The 24,201-nt window shown below is 38.2% G+C and overlaps 1 protein-coding gene across 3 annotated transcripts in view; it reads left to right on the top strand.

The window, feature by feature from the left end:
- The window catches only part of KDM6A (lysine demethylase 6A), a 156,919-nt gene that overhangs the window by 30,647 nt on the left and 102,071 nt on the right, over positions 1–24,201 (top strand). For all 3 annotated transcript variants that reach the window (XM_054714329.1, XM_008153015.3, XM_008153012.3), the window contains exon 3: positions 23,852–23,960. In XM_054714329.1, the coding sequence (XP_054570304.1) occupies positions 23,852–23,960 (109 nt within the window). The remainder of the gene's footprint in view (positions 1–23,851; positions 23,961–24,201) is intronic.

Here is a 24,201-nt window from a genome sequence, read left to right as displayed (position 1 = left end):
AGAGAGAGAGAGCGAGCGCAGAAAAGCAGAGAAAAGCATCGATGTTTGAGAGAAACATGGATCGGCTGCCTCCCATACATACCCCGTTTGGGGACGGAACCAGAAACCTAGGTATGTGCCCTGACCAGGAATAGAACCTGCAACCTGTTTGGTGTACAGGACAATGCTCCAACCCAGCTAGGGCTATTTTGAAGCCCTTTTATTAGAGGGTTAAATATTTAGGATTTTTAGAGCCTCCTGATGGAGTGATCCTATTATCATTATAAAATGACCCTCTCTTTATTCCTGGCCCCATAATTTTTGCTGTGAAATCCACATTGATTTTAATATAGTGTCTCTAATTTTCTTTTGATTAGTGTCAGCTTGGTATATGTTTTTCCATCTTTTTGCATTTAACTTATTCATGTCTTTATATTTAAAGAGAATTTCTAATATTAACAGCCTTGGGTTAAATTAATAAACAATGTTTATGTTATTATTGGAATTTCTAGTGTTAAACCAAGAAGTATGTTATGATGTATGTCATTTTATTAAGTTTTAATAACTTCTATTAAGTTTGCTGTAGGTACTAACTATCTCTAATTCTTGTCAAACAACTGTAAAGTGCTCCTAAATACCTTTTCCTATTCAAATGCATTATGTAATCTATTCTGGATAATTTCCTCACCTAAACTTTCCCTGGTACTCTCCTTTATTGTTTGGCTTTCCTTTATCGTAGGGGAGAAGTGGGTCCTCACCCTTGTATTGGAGCTCTGTTTTTTGGATGCCTTCTTTTTCTCTGTGCTTCTACTCTTGATTGAGGGTTTCACCGGTAGGAAATAATTTTCCTTGAATTTTGAAACCATTGTTTCTTTGCCTTGTAGTTTTCTTCGTTTGGGATGAACCGTTTTGTATGCAATCTGTTTTTTAAAAACTTTTCATTCTTCTTCCCACAATGTTTAGGATTGTCTCTATACCTGGTGTTATAAGAACTCATGATGATGGCCTTGGTCTATCTGAAAACATGTGTTCCTCAGGTATGGGAAATGCATGTTGGCTCAGGCTTTTTGTTATTTGATGTTACCTTCATAGAAAAAAAAGTCAGTTTCTTCCCATTCTTGCATATGTCTGTTTGGTGCTAATAGATAGCCTAAGTCAGTTACGGTAATCTCTGATGATTTTGAATGACAGCCCTACCATGTGAGTTGGGGATAGATGTATGAATGAGAATTAGTTTCCAGCCAGAGAGAGAAGTGATAGAGGCATTCATGCTTGGGGATGAATGGAGCATCTAGTTTTGTATATGATAGCATTCTAGAAGAGAATAGATCTCATACAGACAAGTCAGGGAAAAAGAATCATTTTGACATAGTAGACCTTACAAACTAAATGTTCAGGAAAAAATTATTCATAACGCTTGTTAAAGATGGTAAGGTAGACTTTATTCCAGGGGATTATCCAGATAGATATAGGGACTACTGCAGTGGGCGAGAGAGATTGCATTTAACTTTGAAACAGCATGGGCCAAAGAGAATCGATAGCCAAGGATCAGGGTGGGAATCAGTGTGAAGGCAGGCCAGGGTGATTTGACATCATCTGGGGGCTGACAGAGGAGGGGGATTCTGGCTGAACCAATTAGCTGGATTCTTGTTAATGTTGGACAATGCAGGGACGAACACAGAAGTTCAAATGTTGAGGCCTAGTTTAGAAAGAGCTCTGAAGAGCCCAAGTAGAGTTTGCTTCAAGGAGAGAATTTTTGTCACAATGCACTGAGCTAAGAAAAAGTGATACATGTAGGGAACTTTTAGCAGGGAAGCATGAATTTGGTAAAGATGGTTGGTGGCAGTATATTATGGAAGGACTTGAATTTTCTAATATTTCTGTATAGGCAAGTAGTTCTTGATCTTTTTTCCCCCTTCATAATAATATACATAATACTTACCTGGACTGTGGAAAATCCTGGAAAGCTCTTTCTTTCATTGAATAAACTATAAGGCACGCGAGAGGGGAGGGTGATGTCACATATTGAATATCACACACACACACACACACACACACATTCTATTCCAAGTGATCTGTAGTATAGCATTTAAAACTGTTCATAAATAATTCAACAGTTGGTTTAAGAACAAAATACATGCATCTCTAGTAAAGTTTAGAGAGGGCAAAAAGGGGAGCATAAATATAAAACATCAGGAAATGGAAAGATACATAACCACAGTTATAAACAGAATATGTACAGCCAAACAGTAATTAGCTTTAAAATCTTAATGAAACAAGTAGTTTGTAACAAAGATGCAAATTATTATTCATAATAATTACATTTCATGATAATTATTCATAATATTGATAATCCTATCTAATAAAAGAGTAACATGCAAATAAACCATCACTCTGCTACACCCACAAGCCACACCCACCAGCCAATCAGGAGTGAGTATGCATATTAACCCAACCAAGATGGCGGCCGGCCACGCAGTGAGCAGGAGGCTTGGGTTTCCCCGGTGATGGAGGAAGCCAAACTTCCTGGCCTGCCCTGGCCTCTGCTCAAGGCTACAAAGTTTCAATTATAGAAGATAGATAAATCCCAGATCCCAGGGCCTCCGCTGGGGTCGCTGGGGGGCGTGGCCAGCCTGCAAACCACCACAGGCCCCTCGCCCAGGCCACCCCATGCCCCAAGGGAGCCCCCACCCATGCACCAGGCCTCTATCCTATCTAATAAAAGAGTAATATGCAGATTGACTGTCACTCCAACACACAAGATGGCTGCCCCCATGTGGACACAAGATGGCCGCCACAAGATGGCCAGCAGGGGAGGGCAGTTGGGAGGGACCAGGCCTGCAAGGGAGGGCAGTTGGGGGCAATCAAGCCTGCAGGGGGGGGCACTTAGGGGTGACCAGGTTGGCAGAGGAGGGAAGTTGGGGGTGACTGGGCCTGCAGGGAAGGTCAGTTGGGGGGGGACCCAGGCCTGCAGGGAAGGGCAGTTGGGGGGACCCAGGCCTGCAGGGGAGAGCAGCTGGGGGGGACCAGGCCTGCAGGGAGAGGCAGTTAGGGGCAACCAGGCTGGCAGGGGAGCAGTTAGGCATCTATCAGGCTGTCAGTGGAGTGGTTAGGGGGGTGATCAGGCTGGCAGGCAGAAGTGGTTAGGGGCAATCAGGAAGGCAGGCAGGCGAGCAGTTGGGAGTCAGCAGTCCTGGATTGTGAGAGGGATGTCCGACTGCCCGTTTAGGCCCAATCGGATCGGGCCTAAACGGGCAGTTGGACATCCCTCAAGGTGTCACAGATTGGAGAGGGTGCAGGCTGGGCTGAGAGACACCTTCCTCCCCCACCCCCCGCACAAATTTCGTGCACTGGGCCTCGTTATTAATAATTACTCATAATAATTTGTGGCATTGGGTATGTTTTCCAAAATTCTCATTTTGCTTGAAATCTTAAATTGTAGTAACTCATTTAATCCTTATAGTAATCCTATGAGGTAATTGCTATACAATATTCCTATTTTACAGAGCATAGAGATTAGATTAAGTGGCTTGCTCAAGGCCACATAATACAAAACTAAAATTAAAAACTTGTCCAGCCAGGTTTCAGAGCCCACAATTCTATTCACTGCACTTAGCTCTGATGGCATTAAGGAAGGGTAAGGCATTTGGATTTGGATACTTTGGCACTGTGAATATCATTAGTAAGTGCAGGCTCAAAAGTCATTTAGACAAGTAGGACGTGATTAGGTCACACTTGATGTCAGATTGACATAGAATGATGTCGCCAGGAAACATCATACCAACAGAGCAATGACAGGCATTCCTCTTCTATGGGAATTCTTGAAGTTGTCTAGGCGTTAGTTTTTGGCCCACAAAGTGACAGCTCAGGTGGGTGCATCAAAGGAGCATTAGTTTCTGTGGCTGCTGTGACAGATTACCACAAATGGGTGGTTTAAAACAACAGGAATTTATTCTCTCACAGTTCTGGAGGCCAGAGCCGGAAAACACGGTTGACAGGGCAGGGCAGGGCAGGGCAAGGCTATCAATATTCCCTCTCTGGAGGCTGTAGTAGATCATCTGTTCCTTCTTTCTAGTTTCTGGTGGCTGGGACTCTCTGTCTCCTCTGTGTGTCTCTCTGAAAACCCTCACTCCTGCCTCTTATAGAAGGGTACATGTTTATGGCATTTAGAGCCCACCCAGATAATCCATGTCAAGCAAGTCCTTTCAAGATCCCTAATTTAATCACATCCTTTGTCATTTAATGTCATCTTTTGTTTAGTCTACCACATGTATTTTAAAGATATTTTTACTGATTTCAGAGAGGAAGGTGGGGGGGAGAGGGAGAAGGGGAGACACACACACACACACACACACACAGACACACACACACACACACACATCAATGATGAAAGAGAATCATGGATCGGCTGCCCCCTGCATGCCCCCTACTGGTATTAATTCCAATTATTTATTGCTGGTATATAGGAATATAGTTGCCCTTGTACATTGACTTGAATATTACACTTACCAGTTCTAGTTTAACTTTAACTTAATCACAGTCTACCTTCAAATTACAGTATACCATGACATGCATAGTATGGACCTTATAGCATAGACCAGTGGTCGGCAAACTGCGGCTCGCAAGCCACATGCGGCTCTTTGGCCCCTTGAGAGTGGCTCTTCCACAAAATACCACGTGCGGGCGCGCGCGCACGTACAGTGCGATTGAAACTTCGTGGCCCATGCACAGAAGTCGGTTTTCGACCTGGGCGAGTCTATTTTGAAGTGGCGTTAGAACCCTCAAGGGGCCAAAGAGCCGAGCCGCAGTTTGCCAACCACTGGTATAGACTATACTTCCATTTCTCTCATCCTGATCTTTTGTGTTATTGTTATACATTTTACTTCTACATGTGTTATAAACCCTACAATGCACTGTTACTGTTTTTTTTACTTTAATCATTGCAGTCTCTTTTTTAAATTAAACTTTGTCTAGGTATAATTTACATATAATTTTACCTCTTTTAGGTGTTTGACTTTTGACAAATTTATACACTATGTGGTCTTTTGAGACTGACTTCTTGTACTCAGCATATACCTTTGAGATTCATCCATGCTATATATCAATAGTTCATTCCTTTAATGTTACTAAATGGAATTTCGTTGTGTACTACAGTTTATTCATTTACCTGTTGAAGGATATTTGGATTGCTTCTAGTTTTCATTATGAACAAAGCTGCTATAAACATTGTGTACAGGTTTTGGTATGAACATTAGTTTTACTTCTCTAGGGTAAATTCTTAAAACTGGGATTACTGGCTCATGTGGTAAATGTACATTTAGCTTCACGCATAATTGCCAAATTGTGTTCCAGAGCAACTGTACCATTTTGCGTTCTCACCAGCAATGTATGAAAATTTCAGTTGTTCTACATCTTTATTAACACTTGGTATTGTCACATTTAAAAAATTTTATGAACCTCGAGGGCATTATGCTAAGTTAATTAAACCAGTCACAGAAAGACAAATACTGTATGATCTTAGTATATGTGTAATCTAAAGCCCAACTCATAAAAGGAGGAAGTAGGTTGGTATTTGCCAGTGGAGAGGTTGGTCAGAAGGTACACATTTCTAGTTATAAGATGTTTAAACTCTGGGAAATCTAATGTGATTATAGTTAACAATGTATTGTATAGTTAAAAGTTGTTTAGAGAATGATCTTAAGTGTTCTCACCAGATTAAAAAAAATGGTAACTATGCGCCCTAGTCGGTTTGGCTCAGTGGTTGAGTGTTGGCCCTTGGACTGAAGGGTCCCGGGTTTGATTCTGGTCAAGGGTGCATACCTCAGTTGCAGGCATGAGTGAGAGGCAACCAATCGACGTGTCTCTTCACATTGATGTTTCTCTCTCTGTCTCCCCGCCTCCCTTCCACTCTAAAAATCAGTGGAAAAAATATCCTCCTGTGAGGATTAACAAAACCAAACAAAAAAAGGTAACCATGCGAGGTGATGGAGTGCTACCTAACCTTATTGTGGTAACCATATATATATAAATCATGTTGCACATCTTGAACTTACACAGTGTTATATGTCAGTTACATCTCAATAAAGCTGGAAAATAATTTTAGTCATTCAAACAGGGATGTAGTGATACCTCGTGGTTTTAATTGACTTCTGTAGCTTCATAAAAGGGCTTAAAATTGGGTTATGTGAGCCCTCCAATTTTATTCTTTTCCAAGTTATTTTGCTTATTCTAGTTTCTTTAACTTTACACATAAATTCTATTAACCAGCTCATCTACAAAAAGCCCTGGGATTTTTATTAAATCTATAAATTAATTGGAGAGCATTCTCATCTTAATGCTATTGAGTCTTTCAATTCATGAACATGGTATCTCTCTGCCAAGGTCTTTGAATTTTCATCAGTGTTTTGTAGTTTTCAGCATATGGATTCTGCTGCACATACTGTTAGATATATTTCATATTTTTGGAGCTATTATAAATATTTTAAAAATTTTGTTTTCAATTCATTGTTAGTGCATAGAAATACAGCATATATTTTTTATATTGAACTTGTATCCTATGATCTTGCTAAACTCGTTTATTACAGGAGTTTTTGTTTTTGCTTTGTTTATCTCAGATTTTTTGGGGTCAGTTGTGTTTTAAGGAGACATTAAAAAAGTAAGAAAGCCCTAGCTGGTTTGGCTCAACGGATAGAACGTCGGCCTGTGGACTGAAGGGTCCCGGGTTTGATTCCCGGTCAGGGCACATGCCCCTGTTGCGGGCTTGATCCCCAGTGTGGGGCATGCAGGAGGCAGCCGATCCATGATTCTCTCTCATCATTGATGTTTCTGTCTCTCTCTCCCTCTCCCTCTACCTTCATCTCTGAAAATCAATAAAAATATATTTTAAGAAAAGTAAGAAAAATATTTTATAATTACCCATGCAACTACCATTTCTGGTGGTCTTCTGTGATCTGCATTAAGATTACTATGTGGTATAATTTTCCTTTCGGCTGAGGTTTTTTTTTGTGTGTTTGTTTTTTTTTCCTTTTAACATTACTTAAAATTATCCCAAGCAGTAATAATTTTATTTGCAGAAGCAGTAAGCTTGGGATAATTTTAGGGCTCACATCCTTTGTTTTCCCTTTCTCAAGAATTACTGTCATGCATTCTCTGATATCCAAGGACTGAAAACCTTTGGTTCACAGATTTTCTCTTTTTTTAGTTATTTAATTCAGGAGTAAATTTGGTCCATTTCATCACATCTTGGCTAGTAGTAGAAGGCCAAAGACTTAAGAATTTTAAATCTTAAATTTATTATAGACTGGGAAGATTGAGGTGTTAAGAAGTATGTCATTCTAGTAATTCAAATTTTTGTCTTATTTGCAGAAGCTAGATTTAAGATTTTTCCTGAGACTAGTTGGTTGATTTTTTTTTTTTTTTTTGCAGAGTATCTGTAACCATCAAATTTGTAATTTAGATGACTTAACATAGAAATTGAATATGAGCTTATTAGAGACTTAAACTAAGTTATATTTTGGATGGTCAGTTTTCATAATGTATATGAAAATATTTTAAATGAGTATTTAGTGTTAAGGCAGTTTTTTAAATTCAGATTTTTGGTAAAATATGCTTTTAGAACTGTTTTTTTCAGATGAACCTTTTCAAATTAGAGAAGCAGATTGTTAGAGTTACTGATAATGTGAGATCCTTGAATATGCTTGGTACTTTAACTCTTTAAATTCCTGAGTTAAAAACTTTTCCAACCATATTGGGAAAGTGTATATGTATGGTAGACTACAGCAGGGTTGCCTTCTAGAGGTTTAATAAACATAAGCCCTTATGAAGTATCTGAGGAGTGGGTAATGCAACTCGATGTTCCTTGATCTTTATTAATCAGTAAATAATTTGATTGTGTTTTGCTTTGTTGCTCACTCTTGCAGTTTATAGTTCTCAGTGGCAGACCAAATTTTCATCAGTAGTTACTTAATTGTTTTTTCTTATTGATTCTTGGGAGATTTATATATTCTGAATATGAGTGCTTTGTCTTACAATATATTTTCCCAGTTTGTGACTTGCCTTTGTATTTGTGTGGTCCAATGTTGACGTAGTTGAATTTATCTGTCAACCTTTTTCATGACTTGCATTGTAAAAAATCTGTTTTTAAAGAAATCCTACCCCATCCTGATGTCAAAGACATTTTGCTATGTTTCCTTATTAAAGGTTTAGATATTTTGCCTTTTACATTTAAGGCTTTAATCCATCTGGAATAGGTTATAGGAGTCTAATGGTTATCCCCCCACCTTTTTTTTTTCTTTCTTCCTTTATCAATAACATATTGGCTCACCACCATTTTTGGGGGTTAGGATATAACAACATCTGTTGTTTGCCCAGTTTTTATACGTTTCCTTACATATGAAGGTGTCATTCTGAGCTATGTTGCTAAATATTTGCATTCAGGCACCAGTTCCCTTTATTTCTATATCTTTATTGTAATTTATGGTATCTGATACAGTGCCAACTTTCTTTTGGTTGTATTTCTTTATTCCTTTTTTCTTTAAATCTTTTTAATATTCTATTTTAGACATGTAATATGTCTAAATCAATTTAAAAAATCTGTTCACAATCTTTTTTTTTTACCTAACATATTTATTGCATTTATATTTGCTGTGATTAAAATTGTATTTAATATATTCACGTATTGATCACCTTCTTTGATCTGCTTTTCCCCCCTTTCCATGTTTAGTGACTTTTTGAATATAAATTCTTGCCTGAGGTTTATATGTTCTTCCCAGATTGAGTGAATTTAGGGTTTTGGTTACAAATTTCTGGATATTTTTTCTCCAATCGTTGCCGTTATGGAATGGGTAATTTTCCTTGTTCTTTCAAGACCAGTTTTAAAATAAAGTTTAAAAAATTGTTTTATTATTATATTTTAGCTTACACTTAAGATTGAAGCTGTGGTCTATTGAGGTATTAGTGTTCCAGGGGGTGTCTCTTAGTTGACTCCCCTTGTTGGGTAGCCTCAGGCTCTGTAGTCTGTCCCCCTAATGAGGAGGCTTCTAAACGCAACACTCAGGTTCACACAAGCTTTCAAATGTCCTCAGTGCATAAAGTTGTTTTAAGTACTCTCTCTACCTTTGCCTTTCTAAGTTATCATCCACCCCACCCTCAAGCCTAGTCTTGTAACTTCTGGCTAGGTTAACTTCACACTGAGAACGTGTGTCATTCCCACTGCCACCGTGTTTTGTCTGACATTTTTGTTTTTTTAGAAGAGTAGCTGGCTGTCCAGGTTGCCTGAAATGGAAGCACTTCTCAACCTTTTTCATTTTATGGCATGCATGTAAAAATGATAGTTCATATTAATTACCAGGAGATACCGTTGAAGGCACTTAAGATTGGCGATGGTACATACACAAGTGCTCTGGCTGAGAGGTTAGGCTGCCCTGGCACCCTGGCTGTTCTTTGCCTGGCAGCCCCAGAGGCTGCTAGCTCTGTCTTACCATTCCTGTTACCCATTCTTAGTGCATTTGTTGGAAAGCCTTGAGTGTATAACTCTAAGAAACAGCTGTGTGTGTGTGTATGTGTATGTATGTATGTATGTTATTTTTTAGTTAGTGAGAGGGGGGGGATTACAGAGCCTGAATCATGCTGGGCCAGTAAAAAAATTGCGCAGGAAAGAAAAATGGGATTAAGTTCTTTCTTTACACTAGAAGAAAATATTGGTGAAAGTTTATTAGGATAGGGATTGGGGATTTTCTAATTCTGAACCTAACATATACATTGTAAAGAAAATGGTTGGTTTTGAGAAACCTTTTACATCAAAAACTGTCTAAGAATTCATAGGCAAATGCAGACTGGGAAGAGATATTCTGTATATAAAGTACTTTACATATAAATAGCACCTGACAAATCATTTAGGGAAAAAAACCCCACACCTGTTTATATCTGTGATCAGGTTGATGGTTCATGAAAGAAGTTAATAAACTTAGCCGATAAATATTTGGAAAAAAGTTACCAAACTGAAAATAAGCATTGCTGGTGGAAGATTATATTGGTTCAGCTTTGCTGGTGGGATTATCGAAAGCTCAAATTATGCTTTCAATTGACTGAGGAACTTACCTTGAAGAAATATAAATTGGCCAAGTTATGTTCATCGGGTAACAGTAATAAAAACTTGGTTACCGCCGAAACCGGTTTGGCTCAGTGGATAGAGCGTCGGCCTGCGGACTGAAAGGTCCCAGGTTCGATTCCGGTCAAGGGCATGTACCTTGATTGCGGGCACATCCCCAGTAGGGGGTGTGCAGGAGGCAGCTGATCGATGTTTCTCTCTCATCGATGTTTCTAGCTCTCTATCCCTCTCCCTTCCTCTCTGTAAAAAATCAATAAAATATATTAAAAAAAAAAAACAAAAACAAAAAACTTGGTTACCTACCAGATGCTCTTTAGAAGAAACAAATTATGGCTTAACTGTTCAGTAAAATGTTATACAGTTGTTAGTTTACTATAGATCTATATGTTTTGACATGGTAAGCAGTTAATAAATGAAAGATCATCTATAAAACTGCATACAAAGATTTGTACTATTTGTATATGTACATAGTAAAAGTCTGGAAGGCTATAGTCCAACTGCTTAAAAATTTTTTTTTAAGTACTATCTTTGGGGAGAAGTCTTTATTATGTTACAGTTTCTCTAGATTTAGGATTGTTCATTTAATAAATCTTAGTGCCTTCTACATATTAGAAGTTGAAGAATTCAAAGTAGATTATTTTCAGTGGAGTTCATGCTCATAAATTTGTCTTCTTCCTCTCCCCCAATGAGGTGCTTGTTCCTTCCCTTTTTTGTGCATTTATTATTTTAGAAATACTATGTATAAGGCAAATGAATGCATATTTTGCTACCAAAGATGTTAATTTGTACTGCATATATTATAGCAAGTATAATAGATAGTCTTTTACAACTTCATGGAGATTTGGTCTACGTAATTTTGTTGTAAATGGCTTTCTTTCTGTTTGTATATTTTTGGAATTTTGAATTAAATGTGTACAGCTGAAATGACAGGGAGAATGATTGCTTGTAAGATTGTGTCTGTCTACTTCTGGATAAGTAATATACCCTGTGGAGTAGAAAGCAAATGAGGTAAAAAAAAAAAAAAAAAAAAGGATATAATGCTTATTGCTTTACATGGGAAATGGCAGGGTTACTCTGGGCTATATATTTCATAGAAGTCACTGCTGAAATTCTACCTCGTACTCTCCTTACCTCCAGATTTTAAATACACATTATTGTAGAGATTATTCAAGACTTAATTCATGTGCCTAATTTGAATGAGGCTTTATAAATAATGTACTTGATTATACCCCATCTGCACAATGTTACATTTAGTATGATATAGAAAAACATTATTTGGAAAATAACTTAGCTGTTTTTACCCAACAGCTTTTTAAAAATTCATTATTGGCCGTGGGTGTGTATATGTGCATGTGTGCTAGTGTAGAATTCATTAGTTCGTTTGGCTACATGCATCAACAATAAAGTTTGTAGAGTTAGTAGTAAACTAGCCAAACTGTTGAGACAGTATAACTTAATTTGCTTTTGTTGCAGTTGTATTTGGCCTTTTTTGGGCAAATATACTAAAGAGAGAAAATGACAACAGTAGGTAAACTAGGAGATACAAATTAAGAAAGTACAAAGAAAAAGAAGTAGCATGAAACCATTTAACATATTTCAGATTTACAACATATTTTGTCTAAACTGGTGTGTGTATATATATATATATTTTTTTTCTTTATTGATTAAGGTATTGCATATGTGTCCTTATCTCCCTATGCCCCCCCACTCCCCACTCATGCCCTCACCCCCCTGGTGTCTGTGTCCATTGGTTAGGCTTATATGCATGCATACAAGTACTTTGGTTGATCTCTCCCCCTTACCCTCACACTCCTCTGCCTTCCCTCTGAGGTTTGATGGTCTGATTGATGCTTTCTCTATCTCTGGATCTGTTTTTATTTATCAGTTTATGTTGTTCATTATATTCCACAAATGAGTGAGATCATGTGATATTTATCTTTCTCCAACTGACTTATTTCGCTTAGCATAATGCTCTCCAGGTCCATCCATGCTGTTGCAAATGGTAGGAGTTCCTTTGTACAGCAGCATAGTATTCCTTTTCGTAGATGTACCACAGTTTTAATCCACTCATCTGCTGATGGGCACTTAGGCTGTTTCCAAATATTAGCTATTGTACCATAAATTGTGCTATGAACATAGGGGTGCATATGTCCTTTCAAATTGGTGTTTCTAGTTTCTTGGGATCTAGTCCTAGAAGTGGGATCACTGGGTTAAATGGGAGTTCCATTTTTAGTTTTTTTGAGGAAACTCCATACTGTTCCCACAGTGGCTGCACCAGTCTGCATTCCCACCAGCAGTGCAGGAGGGTTCCTTTTTCTCCGCATCCTCGCCAGCACTTGTCATTGAACCGGTATATTATTATTTATATATAGGAGTAATTGTGTTTTTCTGTGACATAGGTGGCTTTGCTTGGTTTATTTTTGTATTTGTTGCTGATTTGCTTTGATTTGGATGTGTGTGTCTGTTTGAATAATGGTAGCTTTTTATGTGATTTACAATAAAGCAAGGTGAGAAAACATGGTAAAGAACTGAGGCTGTCTTCATATGGGATGGTGGGAGCAGGAAGTCTGATCTTATGTGTTGCTTTTCTGTTTGGTTTGGAGGTAGAGTTGTAGAAGGAGCTAGTGTGTAGAAGTGTAAGAGGAAAAGCAACTTATGGAGCTCCTCTTTTTGGAAATGACTTTAGGTCCCTAGGCATGACCCTAATTGAACAACTTCCTGCTCAGAGGCTCTGGAGCCATACTGTTTGAATCCAGCCTCTGCTAGTTAGTAGCTGTGTGACCTGGAGCACAGGATTAACTTTCTCTATGCCTCAGTTTTCCTATCTCTGAAGTAGGGTCTCCTTATCTCATGGAGTAATTGTGAGGATTAAATGAATAAACATGTGTAAAGTGCTTAAGGTAATGACTGGTACATATTGAGAGCTCAAATATTAACTGTCAGCACTTGAATTACTAATACTAAATTATCTAGTATGATTTCAGTAGTGTAGTTCCGTGAGAATATTTTTCAGTAGCTAAACATTTTCAATAGTTTGTTTGAAAAGAATGGTACTTAAGGTTCTGTGCTAGTTTCTTGAATGGTACTTACTTACTCATTAGCATCCACTGAATGCAGGGTAGTAGGTCCAGAGAGACTGAGAAATCCAGGATTGAGACTGATGCTTAAAAATTTTTATATGATTTTGTTGTGATGTAAATAAAAGATGACATATATTAGTTGAAAATTGGAGTGAGGGAGATAGGGTAGAGTAACAGATGTATAAGTTCTTATATCTTCTCTAAAATGTTAGGTATGGGTAACAGCTAGATTATTTTTCCTGCCTTTTATGCTTTTTGTATTGTGTTAATGATTATTTCATTAGGCTCTTTTTTTTTGGAGGACTTTATCTTTTACAAGAATTCTCAAAGGCAGTCAGTTTCTGGCTTCTCTGGAATACTGCTGTTCCATACTGTTCCAGGAATTTGGACTTCCCTATCAGCTTTTGTGGCTTCAGTCATCTAGGTGATTCCAGCTAGGGAGAGGAGAGGTTGAAGCAGAGCATGGGCTTTCCTTATACCCAGTTGACCAGAACTTACGCACTACGCCACACCTGCAAGGATGGCTGGGGAATCCCAGTACTCATTGTATCTGAACATATGCCTAATTAAATTTAGCAGTTCTATTAACAGAGAAGGAGAGGAGATAGGATGATAGGGACACCTAAAGTCTGAAGCAAGTTACAGAACAGTGCTTATATAAAATATGTAAATATTAATAACCAAGCGGGGAAAATATATGTGCTTGCACCTGCACAAAATAATCTTGAATATAGTAGAATTTTTTTTTTTTTTTGACATTTATTGCTATTGGGAAAGGGAACTGGGTGGCTTGGGTCAGGAGTGGGAGAAAGACTTTTCACCATAGTATACCCTTTAGAATTGGTGATGTGTCGATTTTTTTTATTTTTATTGATTTTTTACAGAGAGGAAGGGAGAGGGATAGAGAGCCAGAAACATCAATGAGAGAGAGACATCGACCAGCTGCCTCCTGCACACCCCCCACCAGGGACGTGCCCGCAGCCAATGTACATGCCCTTGACCGGAATCGAACCTGGGACCCCTCAGTCCGCAGACCGACGCTCTATCCATTGAGCCAAACCGGTTTCGGCAATGTGTCGATTTTAATTTGCCAAAAATAGCAAATCTACACTAATAAAAAAGAAAGATGCAAATTGACTATACCTCTGCAATGCCCACCAGCCAATCCAGAGTTAGTATGCAAATTAACCCAACAAAGATGGCAGGTTAATTTGCATGCACAGACACAGAGTGAAGACTGAAGGCTCCAGCCCGAGTGAAGACTGAAGATTGAAGAGAGTTGGCTTCTCCACTGCGGCTGGAGCGAAGGCCTGTGTCCCAGGGTCCCTGGGTCCCTGGGTCCCTGGGTCCCTGGGTCCCTGGGTCCCTGGGTCCCTGGATCCCTGGGTCCTGGGTGCTGGAGGAAAACTGGTGCCGGCAGCCAGGGGAAGGAAGGCCTATTGCATGAATCTTCGTGCAACGGGCCTCTAGTGAAATTATAAAGACAATTTTGATATATAGGTTTAGGTATAGATATGTCATTAAGAATCGGCAATGCTTGAGATTATATCATTTAAAGCATGTAACTCATAAAAAATGTGGTGTGTTGAAATTTCAAAAAATTGTTTAGACTAGGGATACTTTTTAAGATGTTTTAAAAGCAGTCAGGCAAAGGCATTGCTGAATGTCTAGAAAGGCGAAGAATTTTAATTTATGAGACATATTTCTGGAAAGGATATCAACTTTAATGATGCAGATATTTTTAGGGTTTTGGGGGAACAGGTCAGGATAGTATGTTTTAACCCTTTTCATTCGCTTGCTTTTTCTCGATTCCTGCTACCGATGCTAACTGTGTCGAGTCACACTTGACATCCGAGTGCAAAAGATTAAACATGCTTAAATCCCTTATTCTCTATAAGTAGTCAGCTGCTAAACCATCTTGTATTTATGTGGCTGGGTTTTAGGAAGTATGGGCAGAACTGCATACTTGTGTTTTATTATAGTCAAACATAAAAGTTTTGGTTTATTTAAAAGCATTAGTTCATTTAAAACATTAGTGATTTATACTTTAATGGAAATGATCCTATATAATAAACCCTAATATGCAAATTGAATGACCAGCAGAACAACCGGTTGCTATGACATGCACTGACCACCAAGGGGCAGTCGCTCAACGCAGGAGCTGCCCCTGGTTGGGGCTGGTGAGCAGGCTGAGCCAGGCCACCAGCCAAGGCAGGTACCTTCAGGCTCCCCCCCTCCCCCCATCACCCTGCTGGTTGCCCCACAGATCGGCCCTGATTGCCCACCAGGCCTAGGGACCCTACCCTATATATTGGGAATAGTCTCTTAGATTTAAAAATTAAAACCTGGCAAGGCTTCTTGAACACTGAAAAAACAGGATGATGCAGCGATGACATGCATGGACTCTGGCTTGCACATTTTGTGGTCAGCCCTGATTCTGACACTTATAACTGTGTGACAAAGCCAATTACTTCTCTCTGCTTCAGTTTTCCACCCATAAGATGGGGAAAATGGTACTACTGCCTCAGAAGGATCATGTTATGTACTACTTTTTATAATCAGGGCAAAAAAAATGTAGCTGCCCATACAACAGCAAGATGCCTTTCACCTGTATGAAAAGTATGGTCACTGGTGCATGCGGCATCCCGGATTGCGAGGATTGGGCCTAAACCGGGTATCAGACATCTCCCGAGGGGTCCCGAATTGCGAGAGGGCGCATGCCAGGCTGAGAGACCCGCACCCCCCTCCCCCGCCCCAGTGCATGAATTTCATGCACTGGGCCTCTAGTTTTAAATAATAACATTAATTGTTAGCATCCTGACTTGCAACTCTTAAGAAATGGGAAGTTTAGGACAAAGAAGAGAGGGTTATTTGAGAACCTACAATAATAAAGTGACATTGCTTTGTTAATGCAAGAAGTAATATATTAAACCCCTGTTTTGTGACCATGGGTTGGGATATGGCCCCTCCCCTGAGAAAGCTTATAGGTGGGGGAGGTAGGAAGTACCTAGGAGCCTGGTAAAGGGGAGGGACTTCCAAAAGGGGAGCCATCAAACTAGGACTGTGTTGAGATTCTGTCTCAGGCATTTGTGGTAGGCATAAAAAAAGGAGGGGAAAGCACACCATTGGGGTATGTAAATCTATATTAATTTATTAATTTGTATGTCACCAAGCTACTTCAGCCAATCTTCTAAATTGGGGGGTGGGGGGAAGGATCACTTGTTTAAGAGTTTCCTATGTTTAACAATTCCAAGATATTAGCAAGTGTCATATTTTAGTTAGGTACTGACCAGTTCATCATAAAAGACTTTGATGCTTAACATTAAAAATAAATTGGTTACATATCTGTGCTCATGAGCTCTAAACTTTATCAAGGTTTAGAAATAGAGGGTAATGATGATATTACTGTTCTGAGATAACACAGTTTTAAAATAATAAAAATAAAGCAGATATTAAACACAAATTATATTGAACATTGTGGAAAATGGGCAGCTGCCATCTGAGACTTGCCTGCACCTTGGGCATCGGCTGGGCAGCCGCCATCCAAGGCTTGCCTGCGCCTCGGGCCAGCCCTGGGGGGCTGAGGGGACTGGGGGACTCCAGAGGCAGGCGCGTGGAGCGGCTGGGCCCGCCTGCCGCCCCGGCGGGGCTGAGTGGACTGGGCGCCGCCATCTTGTGGCTGTGGGCACCACCATCTTTGAGGGCAGGGCAGGGCGGTCGATTAGCATATTCCCTTCTTTTTTTATTTTTTTATTTTATTTTATTTTTTAAAATATATTTTATTGATTTTTTTTACAGAGAGGAAGGGAGAGGGATAGAGAGCTAGAAACATCGATGAGAGAGAAACATCGATCAGCTGCCTCCTGCACACCCCCCACTGGGGACGTGCCCGCAACCAAGGTACATGCCCTTGACCGGAATCGAACCTGGGACCTTTCAGTCTGCAGGCTGACGCTCTATCCACTGAGCCAAACCTGTTTCGGCAGCATATTCCCTTATTGGCTGTGGGCGCCACCATCTTTGCGACGGCGTGAGGATCAATTAGCATATCCCCTCTTTATTAGATAGGATTAACTGTTTATTTTAATTTTCAACGTTTTTCCGTAGGTGGTAAGGAGTAAGGATTATAAATATGTCCGCTACTAGCTGTAAAGAACTATAGACTGTAAGAGTGATTTTTTGTGGAGGGCATTGCTCATTCCCAGTGTAGGATATTCTGTTATTTTTATAGGCTTTTCATTTATAAACATAAGAAATTTTGCTTTCCTTGTATTTAGTATGTGGGTTGAATATTCAGTTTTTTTTTTAAGCTTTAAAAATTAGCTAGCTATACACTCTCCATAGCCACCTGTCTTTAAATTTAAATAAAAATGAAAATTAAATAATATAAAAATTCAGTTGTTGATTTGCACCCACCATATTTCTAGTGCTCAATTGCCACATGTGTCTAGGGCCTACTATATTGGGCAGATTATAGAATATTTATATCATTGCAGAAAGTGCTCTATTGAATGATGACCTAGATACAAATGATTTTTATTCAAATTTTTGACTACCCTCACACTAAAGGTAGAATGAATCCTGGAGGAAAGCATAATAATTTTTAAATGATGTCTTTATAAGAATAGAAATGTTATAGGTTAATTATGAAAACTCCAGAAAATATAGAGGAGTAAAATCAGCAAAATAAAAAGAAGTTACTGTATAGCCTGATTATAGATTTTTTAAATTTAACATTTGTTTTATATATTATAGTCCTTTTTCTCTGCATGTGTACACACACACACACACACACACACACACACTTTTTATGAGGATGATTTTACTTGTGCATATTTAAAATTTAAAAAAAGAGCAAGAATATGAGTAACCCTTTTAATGGAAAATAGTTTTGCTTTATAGAAGTTTACCTGAACTTTGTTCTAAATATAAAATACCTATATAACTTTTATGTTTATGATTAGCCTTTGAATAAACATTATTTAAAATACTGTGTTTCATTCTAGGTAATAGTATTAGAAATTATCTCGTTATTTGTTTTCCTCTAAATGCTTCTTAAAAATTGTTAGTATTTGCTTATATTTAATGTCAGGGCTTACCTCAAACTCTGCAAATAAATTCATTATGTTTCACTGTGAAATGGTGACACAAGGCTCTTGGAAACTATTCTGCCTTCTTGTTCACCTTCATCTCATTTGATATTTGGCTATGTCAGCATTGTAACATTAGCTGGTAGTTTCATGCTAGCTTTGTTGGATATTACAAGTACTCCTTCACTTCTGATGGAGTTACATCCTGATAAACCCATCAGAAGTTGAAAATATCATTAAGTCCAAAATGTATTTAGTACACCTCACCTACCGAACATCATAACTTAGCCTAGCGGCCCCATTTCAACTAAATGCTTATCACTTTCGTAAAAGTAAAAAAAAAATCATAAATTGAACCATTGTGAGTCAGGGACCCATCTGTACTATGAATTTGTTAATGAAGCCTGAGTATAGATAGATAGATGAATTTAAAATGTGCTCATTCTGATTTGTACCTGTTGTTAGGTTTCACACAATCAGAATTGTGTATAGTATTCATTTAATATTACTTATATATTTTTAAAATATTTTTTTTTTGTTTATTTTAGAGAGGAAGGGAGAGGGAGAGAGAGATAGAAACATTAATGATGAGAAAGAATCACTGATCGGCTGCCTCCTACATGCCCCCCACTGGGATTGAGCTTGAAACCTGGGGATGTGCCCTGACAGGGAATTGAACTGGGACCTCCTGGTATATAGGTCAGTGCTCAACCACTAAGCCACACTGGCCGGGCTATACTATTCATTTTAGATGTGTTTCTTTGCATTATAGCAAATGGAAGATAGGCAATAGATGATCATAGTAATGGCATTAAGATATGGTGATAAGATGAAGTATAGGATGTTGTCATGTTTTAGCTTAAGTTATTAAACAAAAGTTCTTTGTGTTTGTATCTTGAATCCTTTTTTTACCATGAAACCATATTTGCTTGTAAATTTAAGGCTAATCAGCCATAGGAAATTGTCAGAGGAGTAGGAAAAGTCTCTTAAGTATCTTAGTTTTATAAAACAAAGACAACTGTTTTAATGAGTGCTTTATTTAAATGCCATTGATAGCTTTAAAAAAGTCACTTATTTAATGTAAAATTAAGAATTGTTGTTCTGTAGCCTGACAATTTTATAAATTTCTCTGATATTAAAAATCACTAGAATAAATTATATTTTTGTACTCTAAAGCATCGGCCAGATAGGATTAATATATGACTTAAAGAAGATCTTGAAATTTCATGCCTCCAAATTATAGTAATTTCTTAGACTTCAGTGTAGCATCCAGACTCTTAATTATAAGGAAGCACAATGATTAATTTCAGTGATTGTGATTTGGTACACATGCACATTTAGATAGCTAGGAGTGGAATAAGAACTGAAGACAGTCTTGTTATAAATGTTAGGCTTTAAGGATAGAAGAATCACCTCAGAATTTGCCTTGTTTTAGGATGCCTTTTCCATATGTGCTTTGGACAGGTAAATTTTAAGATACACAGTTTGAAATTCTCAATGGCTTTACAAGAGAAGAAAAATCAAGGCATTTTAAGGGGGTATTTGCTCCACATTACATTTTCTTATCCCATCAAAAGCTTTTGAAGAGGTGGTGAAAGGATTTTTTTGATAATGGAAGCTATTCTAGTTCCTTTCTTTGTGGGCATTAAACCTGAATTTGTACCCAGAGATTTGAGAAATCATGCTTTTTTTCTTTTTTTAGTGACTCTAGGATACAGTATAACACAACATTGTACAGTAAACGGTTAGGGAAATTTTGACAAAATTATTTTGAAGCTTGAAACAGTCTTGAAAGAGTTAGAGCTTTTTTTACTTATCTAAGGAGAAAGTAATGAAAGTTATTAAGTACCTATGGAGTGCTAAGCATTGTGATAAACCCTTGAAATTTTCCTTTTTAAAAAAAATTTTTTAATTTTTCAATTAAAGGTGACATTCATTATTATTAGTTTTGTGGTATACCACCCCAGTGATTAGACATTATATAACTTACTAAGTGATCACCCCGATAAATATCTTACCCATCTGACATAACTATTAGAATATTATTGACTATATTCCTTATGCTGCACTTTACATCTCTGTGACTATCCTGTAACTACCAGGATACTTCTTAATTTGTACTTCTTAATCCCTTCACCTTTTTCACCCTTCTCTACAACGCGCCTCCCTCCCCCCAAATCTGGCATCCATCAAAATGTTCTTTGTATCTATGAGTCTATATCTGTTCTGATGGTTTATTTATTTTTTTTAAGAGTTACCGTATTTTCCGGTGTATAAGACGACTGGGCGTATAAGACAACTGGGCGTATAAGATGACCCCCATCTTTTCCAGTTAAAATATAGAGTTTGGTATATACCCGCCCTATAAGATGACACCCGGCGTATAAGATGACCCCCGACTTTTGAGAAGATTTTCCTGCGTTAAAAAGTCGTCTTATACACCGGAAAATACAGTAATTGTTAATAGATATGTATACATTGCCATTTTATTCATATTTTTAATATTTTTTTTTCTTCTTTTCTTCTTAAAGAAGACTTCTTGTTAAAGAAGACCCATTTCATGTTATGTTAGTTTGGTGGTGGTAAACTCCTTTAAAGTTTTCTTGTCTGAGAAGCTCTTTATATGTCCTTGGACTCTAAATGATAGCTTTGCTGGGTAGAGTAATCTTGGTTGTAGATCTTTGCTTTTCATCACTTTGAATATTTCTTGCCACTCCTTTCTGGCCTGCATAGTTTCTGTTGAGAAATCAGCTGACAGCCTTATGGGAACTACCTTGTTGGGAACTAAATGCTTTTCTCTTGCTGCCTTTAAGATGCTTTCTTTGTTTTGAACCTTTTGCATTTTAATTATGATGTGTCTTGATGTGGGCCTTTTTGGGTTCATCTTGTTTGAGACTGTGTTTTCTGGACTTTTATGTCTTATTTCCTTCACCATGTTAAGGAAGTTTTTCTGTCATTTTTTTCAATTAAGTTTTTGATTTCTTACTCTTTTCCTTCTGGCACCCCATAATGTGAACATTGGTTATGCTTGAAGAGTTGTCCCAGAGGCTCCATACACTATCCTTATTTTTTGGATTCTTTTTGCTGTCCTGATGAGGTGTTTTTTTTGCTTCCTTATATTCCAACCTAGTGGCCTGGTACACAGATTCATGCACATTGAAAGGAAATTAATTAGAAGAAATATTTTAATATTGCTATTCACCCTTTCTCTATAATAGAAGTGTCAACCAAATTCACGATCGACAGTGACAGATCGAAACACACATGTGCGATTGGTGCCAGTGAGAGCTTTACATGTATTGCACATGTGTGAGTCAACATTTATTTTTAAATTGCCAGTGTGTGTCATATGTACTGGATGGTCAGACATACGTATAGTTGGTCACTTAGCCCTTTATATATATAGGTAGCTGTTTTGATTCTCAGATTCATCAACTCTACTATTGATTCCCTTTAAAGTATTCTTCATTTCAGTTCATATATCCTTCATTTCTGACTGGTTCTTTTTTATAGTTTCTTTGTCCTTTTTTATTACTGAGTTCATTGCTCATCCTTATAACCAGTGCTTTGAATGCTGCATCTAGTGGATTGCTTGTGTCCATTTTGTTTAGTTCTTTTTTGGAGTTTTGTTCTGTTCTTTCATTTGTGACATGTTTCTTTGTCTCCTCATTTTGGCAGCATCCTGGTGTTTTTTTATTAGAGTTGCTACATCTCTCAGTCTTGGTTGAGTGGCCTAAAATGTAGTAGGTTTCCTGTAGAGTCCAGTGGCACAACCTCCATAGTCACCCAAACTGGGCATTTCAGGCCTGGGACACTTAGTCAGACATATGGGGCATGCCAAGGCCAAGGGCAGATGCCACTTGTCTTGTTTGAGAGATTTTAGGAAAAGTCTTTAGCCTGAGCCAAGACAGGCCATTGGTACGGAAAAGCCACTGGAAACAGCTTGGTGGACCTGCAAGTTGGATGGGGTGGGGTCTCATGGAATCACCAAGACAGGGCGAACAGTGTTAGCCAGGTTGATGGAGACTCAGGTATGGCGCCTGGCTACTGGTTTTGTGTGAGAAGGACTCAGAAAAGGAACAGTGGCCTCTGCCAGCACTTCTGTCTGAGAGAAAAAACACCATCCCAGATATCGCCTTGATGCCAGACAGTTCCTGGTGCCCTTTGAGCTGCTGCCCCAGCAATGTAGCTCAGAGAGCGTGAGTCTGAGTGAGTCCATGTGCCGGCCCATTAAGAGGAAGGCCATTAAGAGCCCTCCTTCTTGTCTGTCTCACACAATCACAATCCCAGCTGGTTTTTACAGCCAGAAGTTGGGGGGACTTCTCTTCCTGGCACTGGAACCCTGGGTTCAGGGGCCTAGTTTGGGCCTGGGACCCCCTCATTTCTTAGGATGAACCTCTGCAGCTGAGATATCCCTCTTGATTTTTATCCACCACATGTGAGTGTGGGACCGGCCTATTCCGCATCTCCATCCCTCCTACCAGTCTGGATGTGGCTGCTTCTATATATCCTTAGTTTTAGGACTTCGGTTCAGCTGGATTTCAGACGGGTCTGAATGATAGTTGTTCTATAGTTTATTTGTAATTTTGATGTGGTGGTGGGAGGATACAAGTACTGCATTTACTTACCCCACCATCTTGACTGGAAGCCCCTGAAGTTTTCTAATTTTATTCCTTTTGCCAGCCCTTTGAATGTTATTAATACTCAAAGAAGAGGGGCTGAGTTCCCCAGGCTCTTCTGTAGCTAATGACAACTGGCATATGTCAGACTCCAGAATTATCTTCTTTCCATTGTTCATTTTCTCATGCAGTCCCATGGATTTTTTTTTTTTTAAGATAGGCTTAAAATATTGTTTCTGTTTGTTTTTCTTCAGGGAAGGAACAGTGAGAATCAATGCATATGCATGTATAATAGTGGGGGGGAAAATTGGGAATAGAATTAAGAGTTGGTGGGTTTGATGTATATTATGAGACAGTTGAAAGGCAATTTATGGCAGTTTAAACTGGTAGAGGTTACGGCAAAAAGTAGCTGTTAAGTATAAATGGAAGTTATTAATATTACTCTGGAGATTCTATGAATTGTCATAACTTAATAAAGTTATTTCCATTTGTTGGAAAGATGGGTGTTATTTGTTTATATTAACAGAGACCATAGTAATAATTTAGATTTATAGCTTATGAATAAAATTTAACAGAGTGCTCCTACATTATCTTATTTGGCTAGCATCTCCATTTTATAGATAGGAAAAGCTCTTATGCAATAACTAGTGGCTCTTTTAATAAACACTTAGGTATTCTAAAGAATGCTGCATTCACCCTGGCCATGTCATGGGTTTGATCCCTGGTCCGGGTGTGTATAGGAGGCAGCCGATCGAGGAATCTCTCTCACTTCAATGTTTCTTTCTCTCCCTTCCTCCTTTTCAAAAAAATAAAAAAATAAAAAAATAATGCTACATTGAGTATGTCTGAGGCAGAAGTGAAATAAATATATTGATTTCTTGGATTATTAAATGGAAGATATGTGCATTATGTCAGGAAGGAAATGCATTTTAGGGTTTTGTCTTTTTCTTAAATGTTTGTATTTTTTATTTCTAGGCTGTTCGCTGCTACGAATCTCTAATCTTAAAAGCTGAAGGAAAAGTGGAGTCTGATTTCTTTTGTCAATTAGGTCACTTCAACCTCTTATTGGAAGATTATCCAAAAGGTAATTTTTCCCCTTGTTAATTACTGTTTGATTTATATATGTGTTTAAAATAATTGTAATAGTTTGTACCCTATCTTTATCAAGGGTACTACCAGTTTTACTTCTAAAAAATTGTAAGCTTATGAACATCCTAAATGAGAAAAAAAAGAAAGAAAAAGGCAGGATAGATGGAAATGGGAAGAATTCATGTAACTCCTTGTAAATTATCTATAGACCGTTCAGTTAAACTTATAGCCACCTA

This window comes from Eptesicus fuscus, chromosome 1 (assembly GCF_027574615.1).
Source record: "Eptesicus fuscus isolate TK198812 chromosome 1, DD_ASM_mEF_20220401, whole genome shotgun sequence".
NCBI classification, from domain to species: domain Eukaryota; kingdom Metazoa; phylum Chordata; class Mammalia; order Chiroptera; family Vespertilionidae; genus Eptesicus; species Eptesicus fuscus.
The sequence above is the reverse complement of the archived record's forward strand: the minus strand, read 5'-3'. Positions and strand labels throughout refer to the sequence as shown.